General features: G+C 43.3%; 1 protein-coding gene across 2 annotated transcripts in view; it reads right to left on the reverse strand.

Moving 5' to 3' along the window:
- Window positions 1-15,525, reverse strand: part of LOC124008695 (filamin A-interacting protein 1-like) — an 82,698-nt gene that overhangs the window by 32,545 nt on the left and 34,628 nt on the right. For both annotated transcript variants that reach the window (XM_046320198.1, XM_046320199.1), the window contains exons 2-4: window positions 10,018-10,348; window positions 9,596-9,769; window positions 8,985-9,163 (exon numbers count right to left, since the gene is read on the reverse strand). In XM_046320198.1, coding sequence (XP_046176154.1) covers window positions 8,985-9,163; window positions 9,596-9,769; window positions 10,018-10,338 — 674 coding nt within the window. In that variant the 5' untranslated portion in view covers window positions 10,339-10,348. The remainder of the gene's footprint in view (window positions 1-8,984; window positions 9,164-9,595; window positions 9,770-10,017; window positions 10,349-15,525) is intronic.

The following is a 15,525-nucleotide window of genomic DNA, read 5'->3' on the forward strand; positions in this document are numbered from 1 at the left end:
ATTTGACATGACAGAACACAGAATGACACAAGATTGCGAATAAAATTCCTCAGAAAAGATTTACATGAAATGCCACTGTGATTACGGGCAGATGCCATCAAAACACAAAGAATGTTTGTTTACCACATCCCAGTTTGAATGAAATGTTTTCACAATTCAGCCAGACAGAGAGAGAGCCGTCCGGCCCGGAGAATGGAGAATGCATTCACCTCGACAAGAGATTTCAACTGGCAGCTCTGGGCCACTTTTCCCCCATAATTCACTCACTATCTTGACACCATGTTGGCGGGAGAGCATGAGCAGCTCCAGCACATTGTACAGACAGACACAGCTGCTGCTGCCAGCCTCAGAGACGTCATGTTCAAGTCTACGTCCAAAATGGCAAACTTTTCTCGTTATAGTGCGGTATACTTGGGACCAGGGTCCATAGGGCTCTGGTCATAATTAGTGCACTATATAGGGAATGGGGTGCCATTTGGGACGCAGTAACCTTCAAGCTGTCAGTCGCTTCCTTCCAGCCTGACTATATGAAAAGAACTTCCTTTACCCGTGTCGTGCCAGCCATAATTTAAGAGGTACTGTGTGGGCTATCCACTCAAACAACTGCTACAGAGAGAGAGAAATCAGGTCGCTGGTAAAAGTATCCTCAACATGTAATTCCTGGCATTTTTGCTCCTCTGTTGTAAATGAAGACTCGTCTTTACTCATCAGATTCAATGGAGGCAGAACATGGGGAAGACATTTCAGGCTTACTGGTGTGTTAACTGCTAGATTTCCTTCCCAAAGTTCCATTTACTTTTTGGAATACCTCTGGGGGAGTGGAATGAAACCCTAATAGCTGGACACACTTACGCAGGGGAGGAATCCATTTATACAAGGGACAGTGACACAAACTTGGCAAATCATAACTGGGATTAAATTCCCTGAAAGTTGGAGAGTTTTATACAGTACATCAAAATGCAGGAGGATAGGAGTGGGAGGCATCGTTCATTATGCAAAGCACTGATGTGCTTAATCATCCAAAGTAATACATTCTCTCTCTCTTTCTCTTTGTCTCACAGGGGGAAAATAGGAGCTGAGAGTAGAGTATGTACTCTGTGGTCTGCCAGGCTAATAACTGCATTCTGTCAGAGATATGTAATCACACGACGCCATACAATGACGGCTCCCGGACCTAATAGGCCCACACATTTACAGAGGTAACGGAGAAACGTCTGACAGCTCTGCACACTGAGAAATGCACTTACATGTCGTAAAACGGCCCTTTAATCATTATGTCCTAGGTTTTAGTTATAGTTCAGCTCCGAGACACATTACAGGTTGAGGTTCAGTTAGGTACTGCACTGTAGTAAAAATATGGCCATCATTATAGATCTTGTGTATTGAGTACAGTGCACTAAAAGTGTCCATTAGCTTTTAAGGTTTTTAACAGGCTTTCTCATCACAATATGTAACCTGGTGGGATCTGCTTCAGTTCTATTAGAGGCAGACCATAGTGGAGCACACTGATCAAAGCGTTGGTCTCATCATTGTCACGTCCATGGCTAGACAATTCTCTCACTATCTTGCAGTAGAGGAGGAAGAGGGACTGTTGGCAGACTCGTCGGTCAGGTCACAATCAGGAAGCAGCTCACATTTTCCAATCGGTCCAAGGCCACGCCTGTGTGACACAATTACAGTGTGTACAGGTGTGGGATCCTAATTTGACCAGTTTCTCACAGCAGGAACGTAATCCTGCAGCAACAGGACATGTGAATTATTATGTGGATTATAATTAAATGGACATTTTTGTAGGGGTTGATGCATTTTTCATAAGGGAAAATCAAGTCTGAAATGTGGAAATGACAAACATTAGAATTATTTTTAAACATCCCCTGGTTTAGGTTTTAGGTTTGATTTATTCACACAATAGAAAATAAGTGAAAGACAAAACAGTAGAGATAAAACAAAATGGTAAAAACGGTGTGCAGGTGAGGTATGAAGCCCAAAAGGGTTTATATGAAAACCAAACCATAACTATAAGTACAGCAAAAACAAGTTTGCAACAGGGTGATCAAATGAACTGTAAAGACATTAAAGAGGAGAGAGAAGTGGATTTCCCCTTCGGTTCCATATTTAGTTTAGTTTGTAGCTTCAGCCACCTCAAGAGGATACGTTTCTACCTGAATACACACTGTATCATGTGAACTGCCATAAAACATATATACAGGCTTTTCATGTTCAGACAAGAAAGTATTCAGAGAGGAAGTCATAAAACAAACCACATTAGCTACAATAATCGTCTAACGTCTAAGTCTGGTTAGTAGGTATGGTCTTTTCGTATGAAAAAAAGCAGTATTCTTGTGAATGAGAGTTTTCAGGGGATGAATCGTAGGACACTGACACAACTCTCACACTTGCAGAAATTCTAAATTCACAGAGTTATATTGGCTGAATCACTTGAGCCAAAATTTCCTCAGTCCCTATTTCCCAGAAGTGGAAGGTCAAAGATGTACTGACACAACCGGAGCCGAGTTCCAGCCCGTTTTGTTTGGACAAAGCACATCGAGGGGAGTCTGTGTCATCTGTATGTTTAGAAGGAGTTGATGAATATGTCATAGCTGTGTGATGATTCTGGACCTCACCACAGTTCCTGTGGTTGGGCCTTAGAGCACAATACTACACACATTTCAAACAATGTCTCCCCATCAGACATGGAAAACAGAGTTTGCTTACTGCAAGTGTGTGTGTGTCTCTGCTCTTCTCCTTTCCAAGTCCATGACCTCTATGTTTGCAACTCTTTCCACATCAAAAAGCAGAGATAAACGATCATATAACATTTTTTACATTCCAATTAAAGATGGTTTCATGTTTCTTTTATCTTATTCCTTGCTGGTGATAAACATTTTGCTGGCAAGTCACAACATTCTGTCATGTTTTCTCTATACCTTCAGCCCTACACTGAAATTCCAAACAGGAATGTACAGCATGTGTAAGTCTAGCAAAGCATTTTGGGAGCCATGGCAATACAGGTGTGCTATTCCTTTATTAAAGTCATGACCAACTGTTAAGAGTCTTGGCTGGATGCGCTTTAATCTAATTGGTCAGCAACAGATGATTCATCACTCTGCAGCCTCTAGTAGTTAATGAGAGAGTAATAGCATCTAAAATAGATAGTCAAGGTGTGACAGGGGATCCTGCTTGTGCCTGTACTAGTAACAGCTGTATGATAACTTCTTAAAACATAGTCCTGGACATGTGTAGTCGATCCTACCCTGAAGGTGTAGTCATACTGAGAGAGGTATGCTGTTCCTGCTCATACATTATAATGAATTCATGGAAGCAGATCAAAACGGCCCAATGTTCTATCTTCGAGAACTGAAAAGGATCTGCGTCCCAAATGGCACCCTATTCCCTATATAGTGCACTACTTTTGATCAGAGCCCAATATGCGGTCCTGGTCAAAAGTAGTACCCTACATAGGGAACTGGGTGCCATTTGGGATGCAAGGTAATAATAAGCATCACAAGGAATGATGGAATGGCAGTGGAATGTTCCAGATGCACCTGAATGATGTAATCATGACAGGGTCAGTGGACCGGCACACTGAGCCCCTGTGTGTGAGATGGGACTGTAGAGATGTAGAGAGAGAACACCTATCCATCTTACCAGGCTGTCAAACCAATGACCAGAGCGCTACTTTTTCATGAGAAACAGCATTTCTGTCTAAAGGTATAGTCACCCACTAACAAGAAAATAAAAACATCCAGATTTGCATATTAACATATTAGTCAACAAAATGAACCTTTCAAACCCAAAAGAGACAGAGTGAGCTGAAGTGCCTCGGTGCCGTACGTTACACACGTGTTGAAGTCATGTTTCAGGCAACATCTGCTGATGGTTAGAGTGCTCAGTGCTACTCTGCTCTCACACCCCACTACTGCCACACACAAACACACTGTACACTGTAGTGAGGTCCTCAGGCCTGGACATGGCTCGATAGCCAATTAATCAGAGGTGGCTGTTTGACCTCTATCAACCCCCCCAAACCCCCTCTCCCCCAAACCCTCTCTCCCTCTTAACTCCCAGATTAACATGCTACATGAGCTTTTCAGGACCAGGAAGGGTCACCCAACAGTTGGAGGCTCAGTGCCAAAATAAAGAGGGAGAAAGAGACAATGAGAAATGAGAAAGAGAGGAAGAAATGTAGGGAGAGAGAGCGAGAGAGAGAGAGAGAGCGATAGAGAGAGAGAGCAAGAAGAGAACAGAGAGAGAAGAGAGAAGGGGAGCTCTGGTGTCTCGTCTGTTCTTAAATCCCTACACATAGCCCTCATAGTATGTAATCACACTCGCTGCTTGCCAGCAGGGTCCAGAAAGGAAATGACTGCATCCAACGAAAATGTATCATACAACAATGGATTAACGGGCATGAAATGAAAAACTGGTGCTGCGCAGTGCTCTTCAAAAGGGTGAGCTATGGCCAAGCTTTAGTGCTGAGATCACAGAGGCTATTGTCGCTCTCTTCAGACCAGTGATAATTGGTTTGTCCATCTACATTCTGTGTGTTCTGAGGTTCCTGTTTTTTGTTTCTGCCCCCTGTGATTATTTTTGGGAATGGCTGTCTTCAGAACAGAAGCTGCCACACGACGTATCAGGTCCTGAAATGGGACGACTACTACTGTTAAAGTATTTATTGAAATCCTTTGGGGAATTATTTTTGCTGTAGACATCCAAGAGAGTCAAAGAGAATGTGTTTCCATTTTGAGTAAAAAGGTTTATGATGGTTTAAAGAAGCCTTTTTACCCCCTGGTTCATGTCCATGTTTGGTCCAAATGGTAAACACAAGACAAGACAGCAACACACGTGACAGTCTGTGTGCGTGCTGGTGGGCTGTTGAATGCCAATGCCAAGTGACTCTACTGTTTCTTTGTCCAGGTCCAACTTTATTTAGTGATTTGGTTTGGCTTGAATAAACACTGTTCGTCATACATGCTACTTATTAAGTATTAAATGGCACAGTCTTAATGGATCAGAGCCCTTCAGTAATCTTAAGGGTTGTGACTCTCTACACATTTGATAGTTTGTAACAGCATAGGATAATATCATAACTACCCAGATTTCAGTCATGTAAAAAGAACCAGTCTTCTGAGAATAGTCTAGACCAGGTATTCCCAAACGGGGGGTTCCGCGCAATGCCGCCGGGTTTACGCCAAATACAAATGTGTTTCACATTTTTATTAAATTATAATTGAAAACTCTTCACATTTTCAAACAGTCCATTTGTATTTTCCAACGGGGCTATACATTTGATTGAGGTTTTTTTTCTCACCTGAGTAGCCTCGTTTCACTGCCAAAAATAAAATTAAACCATCTCGTTCAGCGAAATAACAACACAATGTCAAATACAGCTAGCCTTGTCAAATAATGAACATCCAATCACATTAACATCCAATCACTCTCGCGGGAATTCCACTAACAGTCCATATGTAGCCAAAACGTAGCTGCTGCTCATTCCGTTTGCTTGAAAATGGATAAATGGTTAAAAAAAGTAAGGCCTGCATCCATAGAGACACATACCAGCTCTACTGGTAGTACTGCTACTACCAGCAGTACTGCTACTACCAGCAGTACTACACCTACACCTGTCGACAACATAAGTTGTTCTGCTTCCACGAGCACATCCAATGCTAGCATCAGTAATTCTACATTTGTTGTTAGCCCAGGTAGCATGGACACTGACAGATGTGAATCTGATGCAGCCGAAGAGCTACTACCCCCTTACCCGGGAAAGCACCGAACAACAGACAGGGACGTTGGACTATCGAAGAGGTGCAAATATGATGAGAACAATATTGATTTGGGTTTCACTTATATTGGGAGTAGTGCCTTTCCTCAGCCACAGTGTGTTATATGTGCAAAAGTACTATCTCACAACTCGATGAAACCTTCACTCTTGCGCTGACATTTTAAGCTACTGGACAGCTTTGTGACATCAAATGGACTTTAGTGGTCAAGATGTGTTGGTATCTGTACTGATGGCGCAAAAGCCATGACAGGTTGACATAGTGGAGTGGTAACGTACGTGCAAGCAGTTGCTCCCGACACCACATCCACCGAGAGGCTCTTGCTGCCAAAGGAATACCTGACAGCTTGAAGATGTTTTGGACACAGTGAAAATGGTTAACTTTGTTAAAGCAAAGCCCCTGAACTCTCATGTATTTTTTGCACTAAGCAATGATGGGCAGTGACCATGTAATGCTTTTACAACATACAGAAGTGAGCTGGTTACCAAGGAGCAAAGTATTGACACATTTTTTAAAATTGAGAGACGAGCTTAAAGTTTTCTTTACTGACCATAATTTTCACTTGTCTGACCACTTGCATGATGACGAGTTTCTCACACGACTGGCCTATCTGGGTGATGTTTTTTCTCACCTGAATGATCTGAATCTAGGATTACAGGGACTCTCTACAACTATATTCAATGTGCGGGACAAAATTGAGGCTATGATTAAGAAGTTGGACCTCTTCTCTGTCTGCATTATCATGGACAACACACATGTATTTCCATCATTGTATGATTTTTTGTGTGCAAATGAACGGGCAATGTCAAATGTGATATAGCGAAGCACCTGAGTGTGTTGGGTGAGCAATTACGCAGGTACTTTCCTGAAACGGATTACACATAAAATTGGATTCGCTATCCCTTTCATGCCCTGCCTCCAGTCCAGTCCAAAAACTCACACTCATTCTTATGTTTAATAAATGCATTGTATAGTGTGTGTGTGGCAGGCTTACAATTATGGCAAAAAACAGCATTTGAGAATGCGCTGACCCTGGTGCTAGAGGGGGTACGCAACTGGAGGTTGAATGTTTGAAGGGGTACGGGACTATGAAAAGTTTGGGAACCACTGGTCTAGACAAACAACCAGGGATTAGATGAGGTAAGACAACACCTCAGAGACCCACCTTTACTCTACCCTTGTTCCCCAAGCACTTCACTTGTTGCTCTAGTTCTGCTCCAGCCGGTCTCTGAGCGAAGACAGATGACGAAGGCAGACGTAGAAGAAAACCTTCAGCTCTACTTTCTTTACAGTTTACTCACTCAAACCCAAATCTGGATGTCCTCTAGTCTACAAAGCTATGGCCAAACTTTAGTCATTACCATGGCGACCTGACATCTTGTTGAACATGCAGTATGATTAATGCGCTTTTCCTCCTCGGCCATTGTGTTCTTCCTCTCACGTATAAATCTTTCACCTTGTTCTCACAGAGTAATTAACGTGAACCCCGGACGGAGGGATATTTATCATGGCACTTCAACACTTCCTGACACGCTCCTCCGAACCGTGACTGAGCCCAGTGCTGCAGGCCCAGGTCGTGGCCGCCAAGCCAAACACACCGACCAACCCAGAGAGGTTCTGATAATGCGGTCATCATAATTAGGGCACCTCGCTCTGGACCGGGCTGATGGCCAAATCTCTCTCTCTCTCTGAAGTGATTTGGTGGACGTGTGAATGAATCTGGCTGAGGCAGCAGGGGCGGCTAGAGGGAGAGATGGATGGAGGGAGAAGGTCATACTATACCTGTATGGTACAGTCTAGTCCGTTTTACACAGATTTACAATGATAGATGTCTCTACAGGAAGGCATAGCCTCAGTCAGAAGGCGAACTCCCTGTTAGGGCTTGAAAGTTCTCTGTCAGGGTGGATACACTTAAGCCAGATCTCTCTGACTTCACTTCACACTGACTGACATTGCCATATAAAGACATTACTATTGACACAGAGAATCTGACAGAGTACGTATTTGCAGAGAGAGAGAGAGAGAGAGAGAGAGAGAGAGAGAGAGAGAGAGAGAGAGAGAGAGAGAGAGAGAGAGAGAGAGAGAGAGAGAGAGAGAGAGAGAGAGAGAGATGTTGCTTATAACAAGGGCAAAGGCAGTTGAATTTTGGGCCAAGTCATCGAGTTTGACTTCAACACACCCGATCTGAACGCTATGGTCGAGTTTCTAAGTACCAAAATGAGTCTGGGTCATGTTTGAGTTACGACACAATTAATGTCTATAATAGGGGAACTCTGTACTCTGTCAGATGGTCTGTTAATGTGTATAAAGTGTTTGTTTTGGACATCTCCTTGGCATGCCCATTCATTTGCTGTAATATTATACATAGAGTATATTACAGTTCAATTATCACAGTTGCAGAACCCTGGATGAAATCTAAACGTGTAAAACGATCCCCGGGACCACCCATACGTAGAATGTATGCACACATGACTGTAAGTCGCTTTGGATAAAAGCGTCTGCTAAATGGCATATATTATTATTATATTATTAAAACGGGGAACCTTCAAGAAATTGTTTCTCTGTATGTAACTACAGTCTGCTATTCATAATGTCCTTCTAAATTCCAGGTAAATACCAGCCAACCGTAAAGAACACGTATTACTCTAATATCTAGCCTACACAAACATCAGTAGGAGTCTGTCTATAGCATCTATTCAGGGTTGGGTTATTGTTCTTTGGAAGCCAATGAGTAAAGTTTCTTCTGGCATTATGCATCACTCTGCCATCTTACGACAACATGTCTCAACACAACCTGGGTTATAATAAAGCCACGTCATTTATAAGGGGATTACCAATCAAAGGCAACCTGATACTGATGTATTGAATTATTTATCAAGCGTTTGGTTTTAAGTCCCTCCTTTCTATGTGAAAACAGTAAATACAAACCATCCATAGAGGGTTTGGCATGTAGGTGTTCATTTCAAGATCATTCATTCAACACCTTGAGGAGCCTTTCTGAGGAGCGTGCTCTTGTGTGTGTGTGTGTGTGTGTGTGTGTGTGTGTGTGTGTGTGTGTGTGTGTGTGTGTGTGTGTGTGTGTGTGTGTGTGTGTGTGTGTGTGTGTGTGTGTGTGTGTGTGTGTGTGTGTGTATACATGCGTGTTTGCCTGCCTTTGCGCATGTATGTTTGTTAAGTGTTGAGAAACAGCAGCAAACAGACCTTTCTCGTTCCTGCTCCAGCAGGTTGGTGAACTCATCACTCTTCCTCATGAAGTCTCCATGGTTCCTCTTCTCGTCGTCCAGCTTGTACAGGGCGTGCTTGTGGGACTGCTCAGTCAGCAGCAGCTGCTCCAGCATGCGACGGTGGGTCTCCCTCTGCTTCTCCACCAGCTTGTCCAGCTAGGAGAGACCAGAGCGTATACTGACCACTCCAAATACACTTCCTGTCACCTCTATGTGAGGTGATATCGGATGTATTAATGTATGTTCAAGTGTGATTGTCCAGTCATGAGACAAAAACACTCAAATTGATCTTTGAACCTACAAAGTAGCTACTTCATATACATTTTAGCAGACTCTTATCCACAGCAACTTACAGGAGCAATTAGGGTTAAGTGCCTTGCTCACGGGCACATCAACAGATTTTTCACCTAGGCGGCTTGGGGATTCGAACAAGCGACCTTTCTGTTACTGGCCCAACGCTCTTAACCGCTAGGCTACCTGCCACCCATATACTGTTGCTGAAGTCTCAACACTTCCAAGTCGTCTTATCAGGGTGCTACACTTCACTGACCCCAGACTTTACTGAGCTGCTGTATTGAATGTTGCTACCTCAGCCATGGGCCTCTCGTAGATGTCCTCCTGGAAGGTCTCAGCCTTGCTCTGGACGGTGTCTCTCTGCAGGGCCTGAAGGACCTTCTGTGGGGTGACGAACCCATACTGGGCCTCCAAGAGGGCCAAGTCAATCTTCTCAGCCTTCAACACCGTGATCACCTCGTCTCTGGCCTGTGGTAGGGGGGAGAGAGAGAGAGGGAGAGAGAAGAGGACACAATTCTATGAGCATGATAGCTGGACTACCCATGGTTTAGTATTACCAAAAGCTAGACTACCCATGGTTCAGTATTACAAAGAAGCATGTCCTATAGCTAGAATACCCATGGTTTAGTATTACCAAGAAGCCAAGTGATCTGCCTCTCCTCACCAGATAACCCAGAACCAGCCAAACCCTGGCCAGTCCCACAGTCTCTCCTCACCTGCAGTTCTCCTTCTAGCATGGAGAGAAGGAACAGAAGGTCGTCTCTGGAGAGGTCCCTGGTCTTCCCGCCTGCTGCCTTCTCCCTCCGACTGTTACTGCTGGCACTGCCACTCCCACTGCTGCCACTGCCCTCATTTTCCTTCCTCTGGACAGTGCCTGTGTTTGTGCCTGTGTCATCGGGGGGCTCCCTGTGCCTGGCCCGTCCTGCACCCCTGCCCTGGGGCCCCTCACGTTCTGTGGCCCCCCGCTGTGATCGTGCCTGGTGCTGAGCCAGCTTGGCCTTTGCTGTGTCCTCTAGGCTGCTGCTACGGGAACGCATGTTTTTTTACCTGCAGGGGGAACAGGAAGGAACATAGTGGAAGGAGATTGATAGATGGGTTGGGGTGGGGTTGGGTGTAGCCGTGGGGTAAAGGGTTGGTGGGTTGAGGCAGGCGACAGCTGTGTGAACGGAGTGATTTGTTTTATTCAGCCCCGAAGCTCAGTCGTCCAGGCTCTGTATCATTGTATAAGACTGTGGTTTGGTTAAATCACTGACTCATGACAATGGTGAAGCCATGAATGGTCCGACAGTCTTAAGCTCCATTCACTGTGTCATTTATCGTTTTCTGCGTTACATAGTACCTGGAAAGGTAAACATGCACCTTGATGAAAAAGTGATTGTGAATACACATCCTGAAAAGGTCAATCTCTGCTCTGCTTTGATCTGAGGATGAAAAGAAAAACGCCTTGAATCATTCATTACATCACCAGTTGTATTAGTGGCCTGGCTGACAGTTTATGAGTAAGAGGGATAGCTGTTTGACTGCATATGTACACACGCAAGGCACGGAATGAGTCGGGGATGATGTCATCGCCGCAAGCAGCAGTCTGCTTGAACAGATCTAAACTCAGAGATCTGGGCTCCAGGCGAGAGCAGAGAGCGGCCATATCCGTTAGTGAGGGTTTGCTTACACCATCACAATGCACTCGTCCCAGGAGGATAGCGTGTAATTCCGTAAACCTTCATCAGGGTTCTGTTGATGAGTAAACTGTGCCACAGTAGACACTAAAGCAATCAGGCCCTGTTTGGCCCTAATGGATTGCAGCTATTACTCACAGTTAGTCTTGCAACATTTGAGCTGTTCAAATAGACAAAGGGCACAGCTGGGATCCAGGTCGACAAGGAGCTGGTTACGCAATACCTCTAAAGAGTTCAACCCGGGTCACTGTCTTTGGCTGTCCCCATAGGAGAACCCTTTGAAGAACCATTTTTGGTTCCATGAAGAACCATTTCCACAGAGAGTTCTACATGGAACCCAAAAGGGTTCTACCTGGAACCAAAAAGGTTCTCCTATGGGGACAGCCAACCCTTTTTTCTAAGTGTGTACTGCCAAAGTGCCAAGTGAGTGTATAATAATATCTAACAATCTCTTTGATTGACTGTCATGAGAGCTCAGATATGCCCCAGTGTTCTCTGCTCTGCTGTGTGTGTTTGTGTGAGACTGAAATAGAGCTGGCTGGAGTGGAGCGTCTGGCATGTCTCCATATCAACTCTGGCTGTTGTTCGCTCACTTCCCTGACAAAGCTGTGTGTATTTTGAGAGTAAACATTGCCGAGGGCCCACGCTACTGGTCAGTGTTGGGTTTGACAGTCACACAGGCTGTCCTGTTCCATGACTGTAATGGTTGGACGTAGGAGTGCTGGGAAACCTATACTGTGAGAGAACTATACTTCTGTTTAGAACCTCTCACTGGGAGATTCTAGGGTTCCAATCCTAGGCTGGATCACTCCCTTTGGCACATCTATACTGGCTTTGTACACTACTTTCAGAGAAACGTTGGTAACACTTTATTTTTAGAGCCTACTTTCCTTTGGAAGCTCTCACCTATTTCACTCCCTCCAGATCATGTTATAGTCCAACAATAAAGTAAACAAAAATGAACAAGAATGTGCAAAGAGAGACTTTTGCTGGAAAGTACCAGTTATTCAAGCAAGCCAAATGAAAGCACGGTTAGAGATGATGATGTTTTTGGAATTATCTCTGAACTTCTCAGAAGAGCACAAGACAAAAACACCAGTTATGGAACTGCTGATGTCGTCTATGTATGAACTGTGAACATGGTTTTTACTGTTGTGATGTAGTCTATGTATGAACTGTGAACATGGTTTTTAATGTTGCTGCATACGCTAGGTACGAAACCACAAACATAGTTTGTCGATGAGCATACTTTGTTTTGCTGCCTGTCAGCTTGGCCAAGGTGAGAAGAGGAATCTGCCAGAACACAATTAGTTAGTCACCATATGAGGTAAGAGCCCTTGCACGGCCTCTTCTACTGCTAATGATGAGGTGCACCACAATGGGATTATTTTACCAGAACATTCCCTCCTCCATAGTGTTCTGAACAGCAAACAACAATCTTCACGTCAAGTATAATACTGGGGAGAGTTCATAACGATACATTCTGTAACATTGAAATGACCACTGAACAGATTCCAATCCCCAGAATAGAGGGTGACCGATTAATCAGAATGGCTGATTAATTAGGGATGATTTTAAGTCTTCTTAACAATCGGAAATTGGTATTTTTGGGCACCGATTTCCGATGTTTTTAACGATTTAATGATTTTTTTATACCTTTATTTAACCAGGCAAGTCAGTTAATTAAGAACACATTCTTATTGTCAATGACGGCCTAAGAACAGTGGGTTAACTGCCTTGTTCAGGGGCAGAACGACAGATTTTCACCTTGTCGGCTCAGGGGATTCAATCTTGCAAACGTACAGTTAACTGGCCCAACGCTCTAACCATTGTACTCCACGAGAAGCCTGCCTGTTACGCGAATGCAGTAGAAGCCAAGGTAAATTGCTAGCCAGCATTAAACTTATCTTATAAAAAACAATCAATCATAATCACTAGTTTTAACTACTAATCCAGTTTAGCAGGCAATATTAACCAGGTGAAATTGTGTCATTTCTCTTGCGTTCATTGCACGCAGAGTCAGGGCATATGCAACAGTTTGGGCTGCCTGGCTCATTGCGAACTAATTTGCCAGAATTTTACGTAATTATGAATATAACATTGAAGGTTGTGCAATGTAACAAGAATATTTAGACATAGGGATGCTAATACAGAACGGTTCCGTATTTCACTGAAATAATAAACGTTTTGTTTTCAAAATTATAGTTTCCGGATTCGACCATATTAATGACCAAAGGCTCGTATTTCTGTGTGTTATGTTATAATTAATTCTGATTTGATAGAGCAGTCTGACTGAGCAGCAGCAGGCCAGTAATCATTATTTCAAATCGCACTTTCGTGCGTTTTGCCAGCAGCTCTTCGCAAAAACAGCACTGTTTATAACTTCAAGCCTATCAGCTGGTGTAACCAATGTGAAATGGCTAGCTAGTTATTTTTTTATTTACCTTTTATTTAACTAGGCAAGTCAGTTAAGAACAAATTCTTATTTTCAATGACGGCCTAGGAACAGTAGGTTAACTGCCTGTTCAGGGCCAGAATGACAGCTTTGTACCTTGTCAGCTCGGGGATATGAACTTGCAACCTTTTGGTTACTAGTCCAATGCTCTAACCACTAGGTTACCCTGCCGCCCCAGTTAGCTGGGTGTGCGCTAATACTGTTTCAAACGTCACTCGCTTTTAGATTTGGAGTAGTTATTCCCCTTGCACTGCAAGGGCCGCGGCTTTTGTGGAGCAATGGGTAACGATACTTTGAGTGTGGCTGTTGTCGATGTGTTCCTGGTTCGAGCCCAGGTAGGGGCGAGGAGGGGGACGGAAGCTATACTGTTACACTGGCAATACTATAGTGCCTATAAGAACATCCAATAGTCAAAGGTATATGAAATACAAATGGTATAGAGAGAAATAGTCCTATAAATACTATATTAACTACAACCTAAAACCTCTTACCTTGGCATTTTGAAGTCTCATGTTAAAAGGAACCACCAACTTTCATATGTTCTCATGTTCTGAGCAAGGAACTTAAACGTTAGCTTTTTACATGGCACACATTTTTACATGGCACATATTGCATATTGGTGTAACAGTGTAACTTTAGACCATCCCCTCGCCCATACCCAGGCTCGAACCAGGGACCCTCTGCACACATCAACAACAGTCACCCACAAAGCATCGTTACCCATCGCTCCACAAAAGCCACAGCCCTTGCAGAGGGGAACTACTACTTCAAGGTCTCAGAGCAAGTGACGTCACCGATTGAAACGCTATTTAGCGCGCACCGCTAACTAAGCTAGCCGGTTCACATCCGTTACATTGGCACATATTACTTTCTTCTCCAACACTTTGTTTTTGCATTATTTAAACCAAATTGAACATTATTTATTTGAGGCTAAATTGATGTTATTGATTAAGTTAAAATACGTGTTCATTCAGTATTATTGTTTATAAAAAAATTATAATGAAAAAAAAAAAAAAAAAGGCCGATTAATCGGTAGCGCCTTTTTTTGACCCTCCAATAATCGGTATTGGTATCGGCGCTGAAAAATCATAAATCGGTAGACATCTACCCCAGAATGTACCTTTAAAGTCAACTCACCTACAACTGTATAAGGAAGGTGATTGTTATGACATACTTATACACTACAGTATGGGCAATGGGCAAAACTGGTTGAATCAATGTTGTTTCCACGTCATTTCAACCAAAAATGTCTATGCAATGACGTTGAATCAACATGGAAAACTGATTGGATTTGCAAAAAGTAATCAACATCAGGGTATTTCGTCTTCTTTTTGTTTACCCACCTTTCAACCTAAATCCAATGATATTGTAATGAATTTCCTCCTCTTCTTCCGAAGAGGAGAGGCGAAACGGATCAGAGGACCAATACACGGCGTGGTAAGTGTCCATGGTTCTTTTTAATACGTTAAGGTACACATGAACAACTGACTACAAAAAAAAACAAGAAATGTGAAAACTCAAAACAGTCCTATCTGGGACAAAGACAGAGACAGGAACAATCACCCACAAACACACAGTGAAACCCAGGCTACCTAAGTATGATTCTCAATCAGAGACAACTAATGACACCTGCCTCTGATTGAGAACCATACTAGGCCGAAACATAGAAATACCCAAATCATAGAAAAACAAACATAGACTGCCCACCCAACTCACGCCCTGACCATACTAACTAAATACAAAACACAGGAAATAAAGGTCAGAACGTGACAGATATGGTGAAATGTTTTGTTTAACACATTAGTTGACAACTCAACCCAATGTAAATCAAATCTCCATGTTGAACTGACGTCTGTAGCCAGTGGGAACACTGAAGAAAGCACAATGCCATGACAGTTTTCTCCCCCTCCGTGTAGTAAACTGACCAGACTAGTATATTCATACTCTGTGACACTATGAATGAAAGAGTTTGTAATGTGTGTGAATCTGCCCAGAGAGATTACATTGAATCATGATTTGTTCTACTACGAATCTGGTCAGTGGAACATCACACAGAGTCCCAAATAGCCCCGTACTAACAACATAGTGCACTA

This window comes from Oncorhynchus gorbuscha, linkage group LG21 (assembly GCF_021184085.1).
Source record: "Oncorhynchus gorbuscha isolate QuinsamMale2020 ecotype Even-year linkage group LG21, OgorEven_v1.0, whole genome shotgun sequence".
In the NCBI taxonomy this organism is placed as follows: Eukaryota; Metazoa; Chordata; class Actinopteri; order Salmoniformes; family Salmonidae; genus Oncorhynchus; species Oncorhynchus gorbuscha.